The sequence below is a fragment of the Zingiber officinale genome, chromosome 8A (assembly GCF_018446385.1).
Source record: "Zingiber officinale cultivar Zhangliang chromosome 8A, Zo_v1.1, whole genome shotgun sequence".
In the NCBI taxonomy this organism is placed as follows: Eukaryota; Viridiplantae; Streptophyta; class Magnoliopsida; order Zingiberales; family Zingiberaceae; genus Zingiber; species Zingiber officinale.
This window is the reverse complement of record NC_056000.1, coordinates 88340875-88365422: the sequence shown is the minus strand read 5'-3', so window position 1 is coordinate 88365422 and position 24548 is coordinate 88340875. Positions and strand designations below refer to the sequence as shown.

Below are 24548 nucleotides of genomic sequence, written 5' to 3'. Positions count from 1 at the left end.
TTGGATATCATGTTCCATCACATGAGATTATACTTGCTGGGTTGTAGACTCATGATGCCTACATTACAGGTGAGGATGTGTCGCCGGACACGGCGGAGGGCCTACGGACGGAGTAGGCGAGGAGGCGAGATGGACGCATGACGTTGTTCGGATATTAGGAGTGCTGAGGTTAGGTGCTTCACGGGAAGGGTCTTTGCTTCGGAGAGGTCAAGGGTTTTGATTTGAAATTTTATTTGTCATAGTTTGTGAGGGATGTTGGGTTCTATTTCCAATAAAACAAAATGTTGATTTGGTATTGTGTCATAAGTATACGCTTGGGTTGTGTTTGGTGGGTGATGCACTATATATAAAAAAAAATTGAGGGTTGGTTACGGGATGTTTCAGTTTATGAATAATTTCCTTAAACATTTGGAAAAGGGCCTTTCAAATCTGAGGGTAGTTCTTCATTGAGCCTGCGATGATTTATGAAAGAAAGAGGAGGTTCCCTGGGTAGATATCCACCCTCTTTTAGCTGTCGAATAACCCCCGATACGGAATGATTTAGCGCCCCCACTATCCTGCGAACAAATTCCCGAGCAAATGCTGGGGACTTCAAGTAAGCTTGCCGCCATTCTTCCCATCGACTCTTTTCCTGCTCCTTATAACTCTGGAAATCAGCTTGTAGTTTTGCGTTTTGTTCTTTTAAAACATCCTTCTCCGATCTTAGCTGTTCCAATTCCTTCTGGAGCAGTGATAATTCGTTATCTTGAGCTTTCCTCAGCTCTTGTTCCTGTAGAATAGTGAAATCATGAGAAGCCAGGTCCTGAGCTTGGTCAGAAAGACAGGCATTATAAAGCTTCTCTACTTTCTCTAAAATGAGACTTTTCTGAGAAGCATCTAAGAGAGCTTTCTCTTTTAAAGCGATCTCCAATCGAAGACCGGAATGCAGTCTGTCCACCTGTAATTCTAAGGTTTTTCTAGCCAGCTCTTTATCTTTTAATAGTTGCTGGCACTCTTCCAACTCTTGTTTTAGGATCCCCAACTGTTGATCCTGTAAAGCCACCTTCTCTTGCAATTGAGTCAGGTCACCAGTAGAAGAAGGAGACGTGGCCCTCAATGTTTCCAATTGAGTTTTCAACTTCTGGTTCTCCTGATCTTTAGCTACGAGTAGCTGATCAATTTGTAAACTTGAGGCAAGTAACTAAACAAAAAGGTAAGGTAATTAGGAATCAGTGGACAAAATCGATAGCATATAACCAGAAATACTTACCGCTACTGCCTGGCGACTATGACGATCAGCTCGATGAGGAAGACTGAGGCCCCTTAGCTGCTCTTGGCCTTGTGACCAAGATTCGGCTAATAAGCCCTGTAATTGTAACGAACCATAGCTGGATGGTTCAGAGGGTCGTCCCAATTGAGAAGGAAGACCCAAAGCCTGTCTGAACAAAGGTCGGGGAATGGAAGGCACAGGAGGTAAAGAAGTAGAAAAAGACGCGATAGGAGGAAAAGAAGAAACAAGAGGAGCAGGGAAAGAAGTAGATGGAATCGATGGTAAGACAGGGGAGGGGGATTCAATAGCTGAAGGACTAATATTTGGAGAGGATCTTCGACAAGGCGTCCGTTTGGCTCGAGACCTGGAAGCCAAGGGGGGCAAGGCCAATGCCAAGGGAGCAGAAAACGCAGGAGGAATATCATCCTTCTCAGAAGCAGAAATCTGAGGAGCTGAAACAATAGGAGAAGAAGGGATAAGCAGTCCAAGTTTCATCATCCTAAGAGCAGGATTAGAGATAAGATGAGTGGGAGCTGTTGGGGCCTTACCTCTCTCAAGAGAGATGGGTGCTGGGACAAGGGGAGCTTGCACAAAAGTACCAAAGAAATCGCTAAAAGGGGAAGTCTTAGTGAGGTTTGTCTTCTGAACTAAGGTAACAAAAGGCTCTTCTTCCTCCTCTTCGGCAAGTGAGGCATCCTCTGCCCGTCGTTCTTCCTCTGAAAGCAATCTCAGAGTAGAAGGATTAGGATCGGATCGGCGAATATGTAACCATTCTTCCCCAAGGCCATTGATAAAAGACTTAGTCATAGCAGAATTTCTATACATGAAGGCCGGAAGAAGAGCATCAGCTGCAGTATAGGTAGCAAACACCATCATCAAAAAAGGATATGCTAATTAGTATGGGCAAGACAAAATAATTATACCTACCAAAGGAACTATCCAAGGGAGTGTCAATATGGCCTATCCCGAAAGGAAACATCAAACCCTCTTCAATCAGATGCAGCAAACTGAACTTTGCCCCCCGCAGTTTAGGTAGAGCAGAGACAACAAAGGGATCATTGAGGAGACCTTGAGTGTCAGGAAGCGGGGGCAGATCATGTATCTATTGAATAGGAAATGGAGGAGGAGAGGGAAGACGCATATAAAAAAAAATTTTATACCATTCACCTTGTGGGGGAATGCGATTAAACAGAATGGCCTTGGGACGAGACTGAAACTTAAAAACTCCAACATCTACCCGACAAGGGATGAAGAAGTGATGGAAAAGACAAGGAGACAGGGGGAAATCTAACAGTTTGGATACTCCAATAAAGCCCACTAGAATGGAAAAGGATTGAGGGACGAACTGGTTGAGCGGGATAGCAAAATACCGGCTAACCTCACAAAAGAAAGGGTGAAGGGGGAATCTGAAACCCTGCAAGACTTGGTCCCTGAAGACGGAGATACATCCTAAGGGAGGAAGGTGAGGACCTTCATGAGGAGCAGGACGGACAATGTAAGAGGGAAAACCATAGGTTGCCTGTAAGTCCACTTCTTCTGTATCTGTGAGGCCGGAAGAACACGAGAGGAACCATGCCGGAGAAGAAACCGCCATGAAGAGAAAGGGTTAGAAGAAAAGGAATTGAGAAGCGAAAAGATGGACGGAGGGAAGCAGAAGAAGACTCCGTAAACCCTTGTCCCTTTTCTAGTCCTGTGCTAAAACCTCTAAACAGAAGAGATGAAAGGGAAAAGGAAAATAAAAGGTGCTCAGAATGTCAATCGTCATAAAAGGTAATAATATCATAGAATAAAATCAAGGGAAAAAGATAAAGTCAAATAAACTACCTCGGAAAAGACGTAAAATTTCCCTAGAAATAATTTTTGAAGAGACTTGATGAGGGCAAAGCAAAAACTAGTACTATAAATATAGGTTCAAAGCACGGGTCAAGCCTCGAATATTGATTAATGAGAGCAACCTGGTTAAATTGAATCATCCTAATAAATCGACCGATAATTGGGAGTATCTTCGAAATATCGGACGATACCTACCAATGCTTATACATATATCGACCGGGTCAATGAAGAATGGGGAGAATCGGTCGATTAAGATAAATCGACCGATATCGGAAGTCCCATCGAAATATCGGACGGTACTTATATATCGACCGAGTTATTGAAGAGTGAGTCATAGGGAAAGATTGAGCATTGAGAAGCCAAGTAACATTTGGTACATTTACATGAAACCAACAAATTATCCAAAAATAAAGTAAGATTAGCAATCCAGAGATACCATTCAGAAACACATAAGTTTGCCGGAGGATCATGGCAAAGTCTCGATCCCCCTTCTCTACAATAACCGAAAATTAAGTTAGAGATAGTTTTGGGTACAAATCAGGAGGTCTTTCTTCAATGAATCTGCGACGGTTCAGGAAATTGAGAGGAGGAACGCGCGCTAAGTAGCCCTCCTCTTCCAATTGTCGAATTACTCCTTTGGCCCCTGCCGTAAAAGCAGACAAGATGGATCTCACAATCGGCCGGTTGAACTCAGTAGACTCGATCATGGCTGTGGCTCGTTCTTTGTAACGAATATCTTCGTGCTCCTTATAAACCACTAACGCCATCTGAGAGGTTTTTAGTTCATTCTCCCTAGCAGCGACTTCGGTTTTTGTTAAATCAAGGGAATTGGTTAGAGATGCCACCTCATTTTCTTTTAGTTGCAAGGCCTTCAACTTTTCGCTCAATTCTGCTTCATAATTCTCTTTTAGTTCGCCAAGTTTGGAGGTCAGCTCTTGATTAAGGTCCGTAACCAATTTGAATCGGGCTTCAAGACTCTCAATTTGAGTTTCAAATTGCTTCTTGGCGGCAGCAGAAAACTCGGCAGAAGACAGTTCGGTAACTTGCTGTCGCAACCCTTTGTTCTCCGATTTCAACTTTTCGTTCTCAGTGTATAAGATGTGTAATAGTCGGGAGAAACCCATGTTCTCTAGCCACCGCTGGGAGCATATTCAAAACTGTGAGATAATATCTCAAAAACAGAAAGCAGGAGTATATAAGCATACCTTATTCTCTTTGTGAGAAAAGCGGTCAATTGCTTCAGGAATGGAAAGTCCCTCAAAAAGGGGACGAACCTCATCCCAAGAACTAGCAAAAGAACCCCCCCAGTAATATGGGGAGGACAGGAATGGCAGAAGAGCCAGCTGAGAAGGAAGAAGTAGGGATAGATGGTGGAGCAAAAACCAAGTAAGAAGAAGGCAGAGAGGGTAGAGATCCTGAAGTCGGAATAGACAAAGGAAAAGTAAAAGAAACGTCATCAGAAGTACTAGTTTTAGGAAAAGGAGTGGTAGGAAAATTCAAGGAAGGATAAAGTTCTGCTAATGTGGGCTCATCGGAAAGAAGATCAGGTGACACAAAATCTTCTGAAGTTAGCTCCTCGGCAGAGAGAATGAGCCTCCTTTTTAGAGGAGGAGCCCTGGTTAGCTTGCGTCCCGGACGCTTGCCCGTAGAAATTTCAGTTATGGGTTTATCAGAGCTACCAGGGGATGTAAGCTCAATAAGAGGAATAGAGGTAGATGAGGAGACAACAACAGCTGCGGGAGACGGAATAGTGGAAGCAGGATCAGGGAGGATCTGCGCAGCAAGATCCCTAGAAGAACCTCCTGGAGCCTCATGAAGCCCCGACGAGCTAGGCACTTCGGCTAAAATAGTTGGCCCTTCACTTACAGGGGGAGGGGCCAGAGCAGCTAAGAATTCAGCCTCCTTAGCACGAAGTAGGTCTTCCTCCACACGTAGTTCGTCATTGATCAAAGCATCGTAGAAGTTCTCCACTGTATGAAAAGAAGAAACGGTTTAGGTAATTAAAAGCAGTAAATAAGAGGCAAGATGTTACCTAAGGAAATGGGGGTATCAGGTTTGACGGGGCTTAAGCCAAATAGATACAGAAGTTCAACTTTCAACCATTTTGAAATAGAGAGCCGATGACCTAGTAGCTTCTCACAATAAATGGGAAAAGAGGGAAGAAGATGAAGCTCTCTAACATCGGGCAGAGGAGGTAAGAAGGATTTCCAAGCATGATACCAAGGGATGGGTCCGGGAAACTTTAGGAAGAAAAAATGGGATTTCCAGGTCTTGAGAGACGATGGCATATCACCAAAAAGAACCATTTTAGTTCGCGACTGGAACAAGAAAACACCAGGCTCAGAGAGTTTGGGGTAGGAAAACATGAAGAAATTCTGAGGAGTAGGAGGAATGTCTCGTAAACGGAAAAGCATGTAAGTGCCACATAGATAACGAAAAGCATTAGGTGCAAATTGTTGCAGGGGAATGTCGAAATATTGACTTATTTCAATCAAGAAAGAGGGGATAGGGAACCTTAAACCCCCTATCAACTGATCCCTGAAAAAAGTCACGCAGTTATCAGGAGGATGATGAGGTCGATCATTCGGTGCTGGGATTATGATTCTATATTCCTTAGGAATTTCATACTGACGACGGATGGATGATCTAGCATTCTTATCAAAGATAGAAGACATATGGACATACCAAGGAGCAATTGCTTCCTCAGCCATGGACAAAGGTATAAGTTAGGGAAACAATAGATTACTTACTAAGGGCAATAAAGAGGAACGTCAAGAAGTAGCAGATACGAAGTTTTTCTCTCTCGGTTGCAGACGGCAATAAGAGAACGGTCCCAGAGGAGAAATGAGGTTGAGAAGAAGACGAAGGGTTTAGGGTTCAAGAAATACACCACTATAGACAAAATAAAAGGCTTTCTAGTCCAACGGATGCCAAGGGTCAGGGGAAAAGAGCGAGTGGTTCATGCGACGTGGCGGCCGGAAAAGGTAAGTGTCAGGTCATTTACATCGGATGTGATAGACCAGATCGCAAGGGGGTTGGTAGTGCCTCGAATATTCTCTCACCCGATGGAAAGCCAATCACTAATTAGAAAGTTTTGAAAGAAGACGTGAAAGACTGGGCATAATAAAATAGAAAGGACAAAACTTTTTGACCATACCCACACTAAAGACAAAAATATTTTAAGAATAAAAGTTTAGAAGAGTGAAAAATTTTAGTCTATCCGTGTAGAATCTGATTTAGTATTTATTGAAAATATTTTTAACGAGGGCAATTGTGGTTATATTAGTATGATATTAACTTCAGTCAATAAGACAACATCAGTTGGTATAACATTGGTTATAATATCAAACTATACTAATAGTTAAAATAACCTTAGCTATGATAAATGATACATAGGATACATGAAGGAATAATGAACATAACACCACATTATAAATAATAGAGGAATTCAGTAAAAGCCTTTGATTAGATACAAAAATTTGTCTTTACACTTAAAATCTGATCAAATACATAGCGTCACATTTCCTCAGGAACAACAAACCTCAAATAGATAATAAATATTACAAGCACAAGCTCTTAGAACCTTTGGAAGATTTCAATCACCACTGGATTCAAACTTACCATGGAGCGGAGATGGAAATAGCCCACTCCGTCCGAGCTTGCCAAGGCACATAAGAGGCAATATTTTGCCCTGGACGAAGAAAGCAACAAAAAACAAAAAAGCTCAAGGGCAACAAGACAGGGGAACATTGATTCATTCCATGATGGAAAAGTAAATGTGAGAACCACTTCCCCTCTCAAGCCGTATGAGCTCAGCAAGTGGAGCAGTCAAGTTTAGCCCAAGGGTAACATGTGCTGTGCCCTTCACACAACACCCATGGGTCATTTGGCTGCCCCCCTATAAGTAGTAAAAATTTCTCTAAAGTTTCTTGGGTCCTTCAGAGTACCTGCATCTTTGGATAGAAGATTTGAACTGTGAAGCTTCCTCTCTTAAGACGATCCCTTGAACCCCTGGAGTAGCTGGAGCAAAAATCCCAATAAACTCATATATAGATCTCACCTGGTCCAACAAAAGTTGCCTCCAAAAAGGAGGATCCACGACCATGGCCTTAGCAATAAAAAGTGGCAAAGAAGAAAAAGAACTGAGAGGGGTTGTGGGTGAAGAGAAGGTTGTTGCCCTATTTAAAGGAGAAAAAGGCTCACAGGATTGCTATACTTAATTTATTAAGACAGTGGTACACAAAATCTGTGAGGTCATTTCAAAATCTGGAGCAGAGTCACGGGTAGGAAAAGACAAGACCATACTTATGTCTAGTCAGTCGTCTACACCTCCTTCGACTAGACTTAAGGGGAAGGCTAGTAATATGGGTAGGTTTTAAGGGTCTTCAGATGAGGAAAGAAAAGGAAGAAAGAGTCAAAGGAGGTAGGCCAATAACGACCGAAACATACTTTCAGAACAAAGGTAGGCCAATATCGGTCGATACATGCCTGCCGTATGAAGGTAAGTCAATATTGGTCGGGACATACCTTCAGAACAAAGGTAAACCAATATCGGTTGATACATGCTTGCCGTATGAAGGTAAGCCAATAACGACCGATACATACTCCAAAGCAAAGATAGACTAATATCGGTCGATACATGCCTGCCGAACGAAGGTAAGCCAATAACGACCGATACATACTCCAAAGCAAAGATAGACCAATATCGGTCGATACATGTTTGCCGAACGAAGGTAGGCCAATATCGGTCGATACATGCCTGCCGAATGAAGGTAGGCCAATATCAGTCGATACATGCTTGCCGTACGAAGGTAAGCCACTAACGACCGATACATACTCCAAAGCGAAGATAGACCAATATCGGTCGATACATGCCTGCTGAACGAAGGTAGGCCAATATCGGTCGATACATGCCTGCCGAACGAAGGTAGGCCAATATCGGTCGATACATGCTTGTCGTATGAAGGTAAGCCACTAACGACCGATACATACTCCAAAGCGAAGATAGACCAATATCGGTTGATACATGCCTGCTGAACGAAGGTAGGCCAATATCGGTCGATACATGCCTGCCGAACGAAGGTAGGCCAATATCGGTCGATACATGCTTGCCGTATGAAGGTAAGCCAATAACGACCGATACATACTCCAGAGCAAAGATAGACCAACATCGGTCAAGAGGGCTCTTTCAAGCAAAGAACCCACATAGTTCCTTCAAGGAATACCTTAGAAACATGTTGAATAAAATATTATTTTTTAACACAACAAAGATACAAACAGAAGTCACATGAAGAAGAATCATACATGAATATAGTGAATAGAATAATTTATGATAGATAATATATATTTTGGAGGGAAATATGCTTTCAGCTTGTCTTGCAGGCGCTAAACGACAAAGAAGGTACATCTAGGGTACAAAAAAGATTCCTTAAAAATTATCTTCCGCAAGGGCGCAGCTGATGTCATCTCATAACGAACTCTAACAAACCGGGGTCCACTTCATGGCTACAGAGGTTACATGAAGTGGTATAAAAGGGAGAATCCTCTCCGTTGGCTAGGTAAGTTCACATCATTGTGTACTTTCACAACCCTAATTTTCTGGCTACTGTTCATCTTCTTTCTTCTTCCTTCCTTGACATCAAGAGAGATCACTAACTTGAGCGTCGGAGGGCCTAGCCAGGGATTCCCACCCCGGTCTTAGGTCACTGACGATAGCGTTGGTTGGTCTCTTGTGCGCAGGGAGCCTCGGGAGCTTGGGAGTTCGACTTTCTCCTATCTGGACGGGGATTTCTTCCTACTTATCAGATTTCCTTCGGTGACTCTGGTTTTCTTCCGATCCGCTTTGGGTTTCTCGGGTCGAGGTTCTACCGGCATTATTCTTCATCAGTACGGTGGGTTTCCTTCTTCCGGATCTCCTTCACGGTCAGCTTCTCAGACAGGATCAGGGGGTAAGGAGGATTTCCAAGCATAAGACCAAGGAATAGGTCCCGGAAACTTTATGAAGAAGAAACGAGATTTCCAAGCTTTAAGAGACGAGGGCATATCCTCAAAAAGGACCATTTTAGTTCGGGATTGAAACAAAAAAACACCAGGTTCTGAACACTTGGGGTAAGAAAACATGAAGAAATTTTGAGAAGTAGGAGGGATGTCTAGCAGACGAAATAGCATGTAAGCACCACATAAATAATGAAAGGCGTTAGATGCAAACTGCTGCAAAGGAAAATCAAAATACTGGCTTATTTCGATTAGGAAAGGAGGAATAGGAAACCTTAAACCTCCTATCAACTGATCCTTGTAAAAGGTCACGCAATTATCGGGGGGACGATGAGGACGATCATCTAGTTTCGGGATTAAGATGATATACTCCCGGGGGATTTCATATTGACGGCGGATGGTAAGCCTAGCACTTTTATCAAAGGAGGAAGACATTTGGACATACCAAGGAGCAATCGCTTCCTCAGCCATAGACAGAAGTAAAGGATAGCAAAATAACAAGTTACTTACTGGAAGCAAGAAAAGAGATCGCCGGAAAATGATGAGTACAAGGCGTGATCAAAGACTGCAGCAAGGAAAAAACGCCAAGGCAAGAAAGGAAGGGACAAAAGTTGAAAAGGAGACAAAGGGTTTAGGGTTTGAAAAACACAGCTGTCACTAGATCAAAACATCTTTATCTCAATAGACGTTGAGGATTACAAGAAAAAGGACAAATACTTACATGACGTGGCAGAGAGAGAAAGTATGTGTCATAGAATCATAAAGAAACATTTATGTTGGACGCGACAGATCGGATCACGCCGGGGTTTAATACCTCATTATACGCTTCCAACATTCTCTTACCAGGGGAAAAGCCAATCACAAGCCAGGAAATTTTGAAAGGAAAACGTAGTTTACTAGGCATAATAAAGGAAGAGGGACTGAGTTTGACTAAATCCAGGTTAAAGACAAGAAAAATTAAGGAGATCTATTTAGGCATATAACACGTTTTAAATTAATATCATTATAAAGTGTAAACTAGCATTGATCAAGATAATTTTACTTATATCGGCTAACATAATTATGATAGAAAAGTATATATCGGTTAAGGTGACTTTGTTTATGATATACAAACAAATATCTGTTAGTATAGCAATTAGTCACAGTAGATGAGTATGGCATGGACCGAGACAACCCTGTCTGTAAATAAAACAAAGGAATATTTGTCAAAATAACAATGCTTATAACATACGGATGGATATTGAGCACAACATCACGTTTGTTCTTATGAATTAGAAAGATTCAATAGAGTTGCTCGGTTCAATACAAAGGAATGTTTGAATTTACATTTAGAATCTGATCAAATACATGACATTACATTTTCCCTCCAAAATATTAAACCTCGAAAGGTCGACAAGAATTACAGACATAAGCTGTCGAGATGCTCATCAAATCTCAACCCCCCCCCCCCCGGGAGTCAAACTTACCATGGAGCAGAAGTGGGAATATCTTACCGGGCACGAAAGAAGCTTGCCCGGGCGATAGAAGTGGCAATATTTTGCCCGGGACGAAGAAAACTATGAAGCAGGGAGACTTAAGGGCAAGGGGAAGGGGACAGACCTATTCCAGCCATGGTGCAAAGGTGATTGAAAGAGCCTCTCCCCTGCTCGAGCCCTAGAGTTCTACAACTAGAGCAACAACCCTAGCCCAAGGGTAACATGGGCTACGCATTCGCAGCGACACCCATGGGCTATTTTGTTGGTCCTCCATAAGTAAGGAGGATTCCTCTGAAGCTCGTTGAGTCTCCAAAGCAGTTGCGCCTTTGGTTGGAGATGATAAATCTCGAGAAACGTCGCTTTTTTGGAGAGTTTCTCGAACCCTAGAGTTAGCCGAAGTAAAAACTTGAATAAACTCATACATAGATCTCGCCTCATCCAACAAGAATAGCCCCCAAAAAGGGGGATCCAAGACCATACTCTTAGCAGGGAAAGTTAGCAAGGAAGGAAAAGAACTGAGGTAGGTGATGAACGAAGAGAGAGTTGTAGCCCTATTTAAAGGATCAAGGGACCCAAGGAATCACTATACTAAGGTTCACGGGATCACTGTCCACAAGATAGTTGTACACAAAATTTGTAAGGTCACTTCAGTACCTGTGGCAGAGTCACGGGCAGGGAAAAAATAAAAATCAAACTTGTGTCTAGTCAGTCGTCTACACCTCCTTCGACTAGACTTGAAGGGAAGGCTAGTGATACGGGTTAAGTTTTATGAATCCCCGATAAGGGAGGGAAAGGGAATAACCAAGTAAGGAGGTAGGTCAATATCGGCCGGGATATACCTTCAGGGAGGAAGGCCAATATCGGTCGGAATATACTTCCAAGTGAGCAGGCCAGTATTGATCGAGATATACCTCTAAGGAGGTTGGCTAAGATCAGCCAGGATATGCCTCAATGAAGGAAGGTCAATATCGGTCGAGATATACTTCCAAATAAGTAGGCCAATATCGGTCGAGATATACCTTCAGGGAGGAAGGTCAATATCGGCCGGGATATACCTCCAGGAAGACAGACTCATATAGAGCAAGATATACCTCCAAGGAGGTTGGCTGAGATCAGCCGAGATACACCTTCAGGGAGATAGGCCAATATCGGCCGGAATATACTTCCAAATAAGTAGGCCAATATCGGTCGGGATATACCTTCAGGGAGGAAGGCCAATATCGGCCGAAATATACTTCCAAGTGAGCAGGCTAGTATCGATCGAGATATACCTCTAAGGAGGTTGGCTAAGATCAGCCAGGATATGCCTCAATGAAGGAAGGCCAATATCGGTCGGGATATACTTCTAAATAAGTAGGCCAATATCAGTCGAGATATACCTTCAGAGAGGAAGGTCAATATCGGTCGGGATATACCTCCAGGAAGACAGACCCATATCAAGCAAGATATACCTCCAAGGAGGCTGTCTAAGATCAGTCGGGATATACCTCAATGGAGGAAGACCAATATCAGCCGAGCCGAATAATACCTTGAAAAGATATACCAATATTGATCAAGATTACATACTTGACAAAATATAAGCCCAGTGCTAGCTGGGATAACAAACTCAGAAGGGCGCGGACAAGCATTACCCAAGGAGCCTCATGAGAGGTAATGATAATTGATCAAACCTAGTTAAGTTCATCCTCGACCGATACAAGGGACAATGTTATATTAAGCTATCTATGATATAGAAAAAATAGGAGAGGCAAGTAGGAATGATAGAAACACTTTGAAAGGAATTGTGAAACAGGATAGAAGTAAATATTTCAAATAAAGTAGTACATGAAGATATTTGCAGTATGTGATTGTATAACAGGTGTTATATATTTGGCGGGAAATGTGTTTTTAGACTATTTTGCAGGTACTAGACGACAAAAAAGGTACATCTGGGGTACAAAAAAGATTCCTTAAAAAGTCATTTACCACAAGTACGTAGCTTACGTCATCTCATAAGAAACTCTAACAAACCGGGGTCCACTTCATGACTACGGAGGTTATATGAAGTGGTATAAAAAGGGGAATCCTCTCCATTGGCGAGGTAAGTTCACATCACTGCGCACACCTATAACCCTAATTTCCAATTACTGTTCTTCTTCTTCTTCCTTCCTTCCTTCCACACAAAGAGGGATCACTAACTTGAGCGTCGGAGGGCCTAGCCAGGGATTCCCACCCTGGTCTTAGGTCACTGACGAGAGTGTTGATTGGTCTCTTGTGCACAGGAAGCCTTGGGAGCTCCGGATCTAGGTTCTCCTCGGTTGGATCTCTCTCTCATCATTGGAACTTCGCATAAGGAGGGCATTTGGTGATTCTATTCTTCCCGATCCGCTTTGGGTTTCTCGGATCGGTGTTCCGTAGGCATTACCGGCAGTAGGTTTTTTCTCCCGGCTCTCCGTTTTGCCAAGCTTCTCAGACAGGATCATTATCAATTCCTTATAAATTATAAACAGTAGCTCACGACTAAGATGGAAAGGAACAAACCATTTGAATAGTCATAATGTAATTTGATATTAGTTTATCTTAACTATAAAATTACACTAGTACACTCTAAGTGTATTGAGCAGGACCATTTAAGGTAAGTTCTTTTTATACTGATTGAATAAAAGAATAAGATATTTGTTATTATGGAAGTGTGTGCTCTTAATCCTGATATAATAACAAACACATATATCTAGTATTTATTTCTTTGACTTATCAATGGGTGAGATTTAGTTCTATAAATCAAGAGGCCCGGTAAGTTGGAAAATGATATTATTTATAGTGTGTGTTATTGATTATAGAAGGAAATTGTGTCCTAGTAATCTAAGTTGATAATGTCCCCAAGAGGAGCTCATAAAGATTGTCATGTAAACCCTGCAAGTGGACTTAGTTCGACATGATAATAAGGTTGAGTGGTACTACTCTTGGAGCTAGATATTAATTAAGTGAGTTGTCAGTAACTCATTTAATTAGTGGGCATTCGATATCTTAAACACAGGGAGATTAACACACTCATGATAAGAAGGATCCCATATAGTAATATGAGATTAGTGTGGTAGTGCAATAATAACTCTTTAGTGGTATGAGTTATTATTGATGAACTCGAGTTGTGTATTCGGGGCGAACACGGGATGCTCAAGTTCATCGGGAGACCAAAACCAATTCCTCCTCTCGGTCCCTGTCGTAGCCTCTTATTTATAAAGTGTTATATCCACCCATACACACCTTAAGGTGGTCGGCTAAGCCTAGCTTAGAGCCCAAGCTAGGGCCGGCCAAACCAAGGTGAGTTGGTTTCATTAGGTGGCTGGCCCTAGCTTGAACCCAAGCTTAGGTGGCCGGCCACAATAAAATAAAAGGGATTTTATTTTTTAAATCTTTCTTATGTGGAAGCCATGGTTTTAAAAGAGAGTTTAAAATTTAAATCTTTCCTTTTATAGCTTTCTACAAAAGATTAAGAGAAAGGTTTGATATCTTTCCTTATTTGTAGTTAAAAGGAAGATTTTAATTTTTGATAAAACTTTCCTCTTTTGTAACCATCTTCATGATTTAAAAGAGAGTTTTAAAATTAAATCTTTCCTTTTATAGTTTCTACAAAAGATTAAGAAAAGATTTGATATCTTTCCTTATTTGTAGATTGAAAAAAAGATTTTAATTTTAGAGAAAACTTTCCTTTTTGTAAATCATCCACATGTTTTAATAGAGAGATTTTAATTTATAGAAGTTTCCTTTTATGACAAACCATGAAGGGAATTTTCAAAAGAGAAATTTTTATTTCCGGAAACAAATTAGGAAGTTTTAATTTTGTGTTTAAAACTTTCCTTCCTTGGAGGATTATATATGGCCAGCCACATTAATAGAGAAAAGGATTTTTAATTAGTTAAATTTTCCTTTTTAATGGCAAGGAAGATAAGGAAGTTTTTATTAAAACTTTCCTTATTTGCCAAGACCAAGGAATATAAAAGAGAGGGTAGAGGTGTCTCACCTCATAAGAATAATACATCTAGTATTCCTCTCTTCTCTTCCTTGTGGTGGTCGGCCCTCATCTTCTTCCTCTCCTCCTTTTCTTCTTCATTGGTGGCCAGCGGCATCAACTCTCAAGGAGCTTGTTGGTGGCTGGATTTTGCTTGGAGAAGGAGAGAAAGGAGGCTTTGTTTCTAGCATCCCTTGGAACTTGGTGGTGGTGGCCGAACCTCATCCTTTCTTGGAGTTATTGTGGTGGTCAAAACTTGCTTGGAGAAGAAGGTAGCTTGGGTGGGATTCTCATCTCGGTAGATCGTCGCCCACACGACATCTGAGATAAGAAGAGGAATACGACAGAAGATCGTGAAGTCTATAAGCTATAAAAGGTATCACTAGTTATTAGTTTCCGCATCATAACTAGTTCATCTTTTATTTAGATCTTGAAATACCAAACACAAGAGGCTAATGAATCTAGGTAATCGAATTTATGTTTTTGATTTTGTGTTTCTTTTATTTTTTCTAATTTGTGATTCGATTGTTCTTTTTGGTTAAACCTAAGGTTACTAGAAGGAAATTAAATATTAAATTTCATTGAAAGGCTTTGTCTAGGAAGTGGTGGATGCTCCCATACCCAAGAAGGCCTAGTGCCTCGCCATGTTTAACCTGGAAGCCAATCTCTGAAATTATTATTTAATTGAATTTGTAACATGGGTGGATTTAAATCAATAATGTTAAGCATCGTTTGCGATCCAAGTCTAAACCTCTAAGAACAGATAAGTTAAATTTGGAATCAATAATGTTAAGTTTCGTTTGCGATTCCAAGTTTAATTTCTAAAGAACACAATAGGTTGTTAGGAAAGGTTCAGGACTTGTACAAAATTTTTGTACAGGGAAACCAGTACGATATTCCGAGTAGCAACCAACTGGTCACCCCGGACCATCTTGAGGCAAGATTGCTCCAACAATCTTCCTCTTTTTGATGTTTGAAAATATGTTTAAGTTAAGGAAAACAAATAGCAAATAAACATGCTAATACACATTTGGACTTATGTTGCCAAGGTTATACACTTGACCTTACACGACCAGGAAATGGACTTACGTTGCCAAGACTACACACTTGGACTTATACGGTCAAGAAATGTATGCAACATGTATTGGAACTTATCACAAGGCTCCCCCTACACCTATGCTTTCCATTAAGCTAGGAATTTTAACACAAGGATATTTAAGAACGTATCACAAGGCTCCCCTTATACTTAAGCTCCCCATTGAGCTAGCATTTTCTCACCGCAAAGGAATTTAAGGTTTTCCCAACTAAACCTTACTTCTCCCCCTTTGCTTAATATCAAAAAGCTTCCAACAATATCTCAATTATTGAAATTTATCATCTAAACTAACCCTAAACTCGTGTATTTATTCCCCAAGGATCCAATACACTTATATGAGTTGCCTTGATCAAACTAAATGCTGAAAAATAGTTTTAGGCTTGTATCAGTCGACTGACAAAAATATTAGTCGACTGCCCTGATTGAAACAATCCCACAAAACCATTCTATGTTCGATGAACACTGTTACCAATCGACTGGTAAATGTACCAGTCGACTGACACACTATTTTCAGCCTAAATATCATTCTAAACCAAACTTCATAAATGCACCATAAATTCCACAAACACCCAAAAATTTCCAAATTTTATGAAGAGGTTTGTTCTACTTATGTCTACTTAGGAAAAATATATTTAAAAATATACATATCTCAGATCCTAAGATTGACACAAACTCCAAAACTATCTAAATGGTTCAATTGAATCTTGACCTAAAGTCTTAGTTTTGGCTTCCTCTTGATGTATTTGCCTATACTAAACCACAATGCATCCCTAGCATTGGTTTATATAGCATCTATACATCGAAAACTAATTATCATGTAATATGACTTCAATGTCATATTTCTCTGCATGGCAACTCAACCCAATTATACTGTTTCCCTAGGTTTGAGACTAAAGTCCGTCTCTAAACCATTTGGCACATACCTTGGACCTTCTACTATCCTAAACCACTTGAGATCAATTTATTATAGGTCCTAAAGACTCTTTGAACTCCCCCTAGAGCTCTTAGCTTTAGCCACCTCTCTAGGTTACTCATCTACTATGGCTACACCTACATAGTGCACCATAGGTGTCTTCTTCTTCTTAACCTTGGACACCTTGTCCTTGGTTGACTTCTCCTTACCTTTAAATGGTTTTTCGTAGCCATTTCTTGGCTTCTCCTTACTATAGTCATATGCAACCCTAGCATAAGACTTTCTCTTAGCTTTGGAGACATTAGATCGGTATCCCAAACTTGATCTATCATTGTTGGGTCTTTGATTACCCAACACCATATCTAATACTCTAGGGTTTTCTCTAATTGATCAAGATTTACCTTCAAAGCTTGATTTTTTTTTTCTTTTTAGGTGCCTAAACCTAGAGTCAATATGTCCACCTTGGACATTCCTAGACCTACCCTTCCTAGGCATGTGTCTCTCCTTCTTGGGATTAATGCATTGGTTCTCCATTACCTTCTTCTCCTTAGGTAATGAGAATCTAACATGTCTAGATTTATCATGTATAGGTACCTTAGGATTATGATCTACATTGACCCTACTTCTATCATGATATTTAAAACTGAAATTATGCATGGGTAAATAATAAAAATTATTCCTAACATGCATGGGAAATCAACAATTTGAATTACATTTCAAATTAGGGTATACCTCTCTTATCCTTGAAACTCCTCCTTGACTTAAGCTTATCTTCTTCTCCCATTTCTTCAAATGCTCCAACTTCTTGAGCACTCCCTTCCTTGGATATTTGGTGTGGTAATAACCCATTTCACCACACGTGAAGCATCTAATATGCTTCTTTTCTTTCTTCTTCCTACAATTCAAATTAGATTCTAAAGGAATTGAATTGAGTTTAGAAGTTACCTTCTTCTTACCCATTGGACATCTACTCTTGTAGTGTTCATTCTCATTGCACCTGAAGCAAATGATGTGGTCCTTTGACTTCACTTCGGTGGAGATGCATGCAAGGTTGACTTCCAAGACTTTCTCTTTACTTGTCTTAGATTCTTCTTCAACCCTTGAGGATGTATCTTCATCCACACTTGTGGATAGCATTTCCTCATCCTTCTCCTCCTCGGGTGTTGAACACGTGTCAACTTCCGGTTGCTCCTCCTCTACTTCTTGTACCATTTGACCCTTCTCCTTGGGCTCTTCCTTTTCGTGTGTTGGGCTAGGTTCTTCTTTTAGACGCAACTTTATCTTGCTCTATAAATCATGAGCATTCTCATACTTGCCTACATCACTTATCATGCTAAAAGATAAAATATCTATTAAAATTGATATTGCCTTATCATTTACCTTTAATCGTGGTTGTTGCTCCTTGGTTCAATATCTTGGTCAGAGTCTTTTTCCATTCTTATCTTTTGGTGCTTCAAACGACTCCTTGACCACCAACATGGTGTCCCAATTCAATTTGAAGAAGAGCTCCATCTTTATCATCCAATATGTGATGTCTCATAGACTTCCTCCTTCATACTTTAGAGGTTTAATCAAGCCAGCCATCTTCTTGAGAGTTGCTCTTCTCAGCGGTTAGTCTGATGAAGTGTGAATTCGCTCTGATACCACTTGTTAGAGATCGAATGACCAGATAGAAGGGGGTTGAATAGTCAATTCCCCTAATTCACTTTCCTATGATGTTAGCATAGCGGAATAATACAAAACAAACAAGCTAAACACTAAAGGAAAGATAAACCACTAATACACTCGATGTAAGGTGGTTCAGAGATTGCTTGCTCCTACTCCATGACTTGTCCTTGAGGTGGATGATCCATATCCATTGGTGGATTAGCCCTCGGCAAACTTCAACTATCTCAAGTCTCCTTGTGCGTGGAGAGACCTCACCACAACACTAACCAAGACCTCTTGGATTACAAAGAATACTTGAGAACTTGTTGACTACTAATTAGGGTTAACCACAACTAATTTCGTCAATCTTAACCAAGCTTCCAAGCCTTGGTTATATAGGCTATGGGTTGGAAAACTCTGCCTAACAGTCGACTGGTGAAAGTGCTAGTTGACTGCCCTCTATGGAATTTCGACCATAACATCCCAACGGAGTCGATTGTTAAAAGTACCGGTCGACTGCTCCACACAGGCCGAGTGAATAGAAGCATCTTGTTCACTCCCAGTTGACTGCTCAGTCAACTGAACTAGTTGACTAATGAAAGTATCCGTCGACTGATACCCCGAGTACTTAAAGCACTCGGACCCTCGCCCTTACGACTCACTTAACTCTTCCTCGCAGCCTTGACCTCTTGCCTTCCAGCCTACTTTCTTTGGCTCTCGTCCCTCGGAAGTATCCAAGCTCGTGGCTTGTCCCAATGTCATCCTTCACGTATACCTCGAAATCGCTTTCCTTGGCTCTTGTCCTTGTTGCCTTGTCCACGGTCTCTCGAATGCTCCATCCTTCACGGGACCCAAAGCCATCAAGCTGAGTCATATGTATATCCTGCAAATCTACACACTCACATACACATATCAAATACAAGAGTAAACTTAACTTAAACCCTTTTCCCAAACCATCAAAACCCATGGTCACCCCGGACCATCTTAAGGAAAGATTTCTCCAACATATTCAAGTTTTCATTGTGAATTCAAACGACGAGTACGAGGTCAAGACAAGAAACCACTAGCTTGCACGGATCCTAACACGAATGAGGCAAATAGAGAAATGCTTAAATAAGGAAGAAGAAAGAGATGAGGATGAAGACTTAAAGCAAGAATCACCGAAAAGAGCGAGAAGTAAATGGAGAACAAAGAAGACATTGAATGTGATGACATTTCTTCGTCATTAGCCCGAATTAAGCCTCACCTCAAATTTTAGTCGTTTGATCCGAAGATGGAAATGTTAGCTAATCAGCTCCTCTGTCGGATCAGACGCTCAAATTTAAGGAATCTCAGCTGTCATCTCAAGTTGATTCCATGGGATGGGCTCGACACATGTTGGCCTTAGACCAAAACAACACTACTGGTTAGATGCAATGTTCCAATCTTGACCTTGATATGCGATCTTGCATATTGCCTGCTTTAATGGCACCTCACTCACAAATTATTAAGGTGTCTAGTAGTAAGACGGTAAGGCTACTCGGCCACATTAGCCATAAACCCAAGCTAGTAGTTGGATCAAAATCGTTTCAGTCCAGTCAGTCAGACTCGGATCTCCTTCGACTAGACTTGGAGGGGAGGCAAGTGATGTGACGTATATAAGGGCCTATGCGCGGCACTACCAAGTCAAAAGTCAAGCCGATCAATCAAAAGGCAAATTGATGTGTAAGTCAAAGAGATCAGCTTGGGTCAAGACAGGCCTGACCTGAGGTTAGACTCTTTTAGCTCAATCTCACCCGACTCCACTAGTACGATCTCACCCGACTCCTCAAGTTTGGTCTCACCCAACTCCTCTTGATCTCACCTAACTCATTCAGTTCGATCTCGCCTGACTCCTCCAATACGATCTCATCCGGCTTCTCCAATTCAGTCTCATCTGACTACTCTAGTTTAGTCTAATTCGTCTTCTACAGTTCAATCTCACCTAGCTCTTCCAGGTCAGGCACTCTTGTCTCTCCCAATTTGATCTGTGCCAGATACTTCCAGATGCGAGTGGGGAACGTGGATGTCAAGATAAGCGAAGAACGTGGAGTGATCAGGGAAATGAATAAGAAAATGACGTTTAATGTGGCAACCCCACTACTTGAATGTGATGTTCATGCCTACACCTGGGAGAAGGAATATAAGAAAGCTCGTTTTGGTGGGTGTAGGTACACACATAACACATCAAACTCTACTATTTTTCCAAGGTTTTCTTCCAACTAAGCTCAATCTCGTCCCCCATTCCAATGACAACTCAGACAGGAACATAGTCATTAAATATGATATAATTTTTAAAATTATTATAGGATATTTATTAAATTTATTTAAAAGATTTTCACACATTAAAAACATCGATTGTAGGCTCCTTCTTTTGCCTTATTTATTTGATAAGGGGTTCGATTTTAAAAATAAAAATGAACCATATGATCTTTAATATATCAAATGTTTAGAGATCTATAATTAATTACTATGTGTAATCCATAATGATCTAGTCATGGACTCAAAAAAAAAAAATCATTTATAAAGTCTTTTTAGAAGTTCTAAAGATTTCTAATCTTTTTTGTAGGGCTATTTTTATCTTTTCTATGGTTAGAGTTTTAAGATTATTTAAACCTTTATTTACTTGATTTTCAATCATTATCTTTTGTTTGAATTAATTTTATTCCGTTAAGAAACACCATCTTTGTGTTTGACGATTTTTTGTTTTTTTTTAAAAAAAAAATCTTAAAAACTAATCTTCAAAATAATCACTAGTGTCTTCCCGCGTCACTTTCTCTTTTAAAAAAGAATTTTACTTAACCAACAAGAAAGAAAACTACCCTTTGCCTCCCCATCATTTCCTTTTTTTTCCTTTTGTTTTTTTTCACAGAACAAAGGCATCAGCACAGTCTACAGGTACCTTTTTGTGATTCCTAAGAATATGCATGCGTGGATGCTCCACTGCTTCATGCATGCAACTTTTTAGCTGTCCATTTTTTTTTTCAATTTCCAACTCTGGTCCAGCCATTCAATGATGATGCACAAATGGCTGGAGCATCAGCGCCCAAGAAATCTCTGGTCAACTCTTCCCCTCGCATTATCTCATCAGCATCTCTGTCCATTGTGCCATTAATCACGAAGCTTGATGGATTCATCTCTACCAAACCACCTTCATATTTGTTCAGAAACTGGATGCCACTGTTCAGGCTCTTCATCTCAAACCCGCCAAGTAAAGCAGTAGTGGCACCAATTTGCACACCTTTCTGCAACAAACCAGACATTTCATGTGGAATCACTATTTCTTCGTGTTGATGCTGATTGCTGAAGAGAGATGGAATCCAATTCAATTGAAGCCCAGCATTTGAGTAGTACGATATGAAAGCACTAGTGCTGCTTCCCTGAAGGTCTGGTTCACCATTCGAGAGCTTGAGTATGGAAGTGTAGGTCTGCTCCATGTTTGCACTCATCAAACTTTCCCTGAAGTTGCAGAAGGAATTAGTCAAGCTGCTCATGTTTGAGGCTGCTGCTCTCGCTGTCTCCAAGGCCAAGACATCACAGAAGGCCCTGTGGGTCGTGAAACTATCCTTCCTGTACTTCATCAAGAGCGTTGATCAACATTACTCTAATTATAGTAACATTTCTTCTTCGATCGAGATCTCAATTAATGAAATAAATGTATATATATATATATATATATAATTTCTATAAGAAAATTGAAGATTAATGCAACTATATATTTACCTGGCGAAGAAGGTACCACAGTGGCAGCGGTACTCGCGTGTGCCGCAGGTCTTGGCATGCGCCTTGCAGTCCGACTGCACGGCGTAGCGCTTGCCGCACTTGTGGCACCTCCACCGCTTCTCGTGGCCGTGCTTCCGGCAGAAGTGCTTCTTCATGCCGGTGAGATCGCCGAGAGCCCGCGAAGGGTGGTGGTGGACGCAGCTCCGCTCCGGGCACACGTACACCCGCTTCCGCCGCTCCGCCTCCTCTCTCTTCCGGAGCTTCCACGGCAAGTTGTGCCCTCGCCGGTGCAGCTGCAAGTTCTGCTCCCGCTGAAACCCCTTCCCGCACATCTCGCACACGTATCTATTTGTCGCCAGCAGCGTCGCCGGTGACAATGCTATCACCTCCGCTTCAGGATCTGCAACATGCGTCAATCAATAGCTCTAACTGTAGCACATTAATTAATTAATTATAATTATGCGCGATCAAGTTGATTAATTACCCGGTGTTCCTGGTAAACTTCTCTTCTTCTTCTTCTTGATCTTCAAGGGAGAAGGACCACTGATAGAACTTGGAATAACAATATTAGCTTGCTCTCCTGCCATTGTTTGATCTCTGCCTTCTTAATTTGGTGAAGAACGAAAGAGAAGGAGAGGGTCGAAGGGAGGGGAAAATTAACGTGCACGATGAGCCCTATATGAACATGGAGTCAGGGATAGCAAAAGCTAGCTAGCTGCTCCGTGGCATCCATCCATACCTTTGTTTGGAATGAATCATTAGATCTCATAACTTCATTTACTTTCTTTTGTTTAAATATTTTTATATTATAGTTGAGCAACACATTTCGAGACGATCATCCATAATCTTGGCATCTCCAAGTGAAGATATCAATTATATTAATTTAACCCGGTCAATAACAGAGCTAGCAAGGTATATATATATATTCTACCTATTCATCCGGATTGGATTAAGGTCGTCTAGAATTAATCTAGGTGTCCGTGTGTAAAGTGGTCTAGGCGCCTGGAATGAATACTCCTAATTCCTTCAATATTTTTTTAAATTTTTTTATTTTATTTTGAGATATATTAAATATATTTATGGTTCAAAATTTTAGGATATAAATGTCTTAAATTATAAATTTTAAATACTCACGGTTAGATTATATATATTTAGGGTTTAAGATTTTAAAATTTAAAAGTTAAGTTATAATGAGTTTAAGTTAATAAGATTTTTTTTTAAGATTTAGACTTCTCTTTTAAATTATAGTATTTAAGATAAATAATTTTAAGTGTTTATGATATATAATATGGGTACTTCAGATGTTTTAAGAAATTTTTCATTTGATTAAATTCAGACATCTTAATTAAAATTTAAAAAAAAATAAAAAATGAACCACGGATGATTTAATAGGAAAAGATCCACAGGTATCATATCATATCCATCATGCATGTCGTTATTCACAGCAGCACTGTGGGCCTGTGGCTACGTCCTATATGCAGATTAGGCTCCTGCGTCAGCTTCAAACCTGCAGCACACTTATTACATCAATGGAGTGATTTGAGATCGAACGACGAATGTTTCATTTGCTCGGCATTCATCATATGATGATTCAGATGTAAGGTTACAGTTATATAATCATGAATTGTCACAATGAAGTCTGAAGTTCAAATCTCGATAAAATTAAGGTAAATATTTCTCTTATGTGTTAGTCACTATTCCAAAAGTTAACGTCTCACGAGCTGAAACTAATTAATTTCCACATAAGATGCCGACCGGAAATTCGTTGGCCACTTATTGCTCATGGATGAATGAGTTACAAATCAAAGTCTCGCATAATAGTACAGTGATTAAGACACGTTATCATATAAAATCTTATGATCATATTTCTCTCATCTTAATTACATGTATTAATGATTAATAATCATCTATAATTTATAATTTATATCGATCATATTAATTTAGAAATAAATTAACAGAAGTATTGGAAGCAGAGTTAAAATCTAAAGGCTTAATTTGTGCACGATAATTAGCTGACTTTGGCAGCCTCAACGTACTCAATGATACTGTAATCATACTGCACCGCGCGACAGAAACCACTTTACCTCTTTTTATAAGCAGAGCGGTTGGAGCTTTGTTTGTGGACTTTGCTACCTCTTCGAATATTCTCACCTTGTCCAAAGCGGGCTGACTAACGCTAGATTCCTTTCCAAACTCCAAAATCTACTGTTCCCTTTAAGCATCTGCTACAGAATCTTTGTCGATTCAGATTACTAATTAATACATGCAGATACGTACGCGTAGAGATTAACAGTTGATTAGCTCCTAGTGGCAAAAAGTGGTAAACGATAAAGAGGTCGCCCTCAACATCCCTATCAGTCTGTTTTGGATCAACACAAATAGAGATGGAGCTAGGGATATTAATTTAATGTAGGCATAATCACTCATGCTACTTGACAATGCAACAATGTGATAGTCTCATGAGCAACTGCTACCCCACCAAGCAACGATGCAGGAGTGTATCTAACCGTTGTACGACCAATATCACAAGTCTAACCCATGGTGTTTGAGTAAGCGCCGAGCTTGAGACTATTTATGACAGTTTCTAACTTGTCTGCCAATTTTAAAAGCTT

At 40.5% G+C, this 24548-nt stretch overlaps 1 protein-coding gene across 1 annotated transcript; it reads right to left on the bottom strand.

The window, feature by feature from the left end:
• Nucleotides 1-21066: 21066 nt before the first annotated feature.
• Nucleotides 21067-22600, bottom strand: LOC122012007 (protein EARLY HEADING DATE 2-like). The gene is made up of 3 exons (XM_042568456.1): nt 22421-22600; nt 21937-22336; nt 21067-21783 (listed from the first exon to the last, which is right to left on the bottom strand). The coding sequence occupies exons 1-3, from the start codon at nt 22521-22523 to the stop codon at nt 21198-21200; spliced, it is 1089 nt and encodes a 362-aa protein (XP_042424390.1). The 5' UTR covers nt 22524-22600; the 3' UTR covers nt 21067-21197.
• Between the last annotated feature and the right edge of the window lie 1948 nt (nt 22601-24548).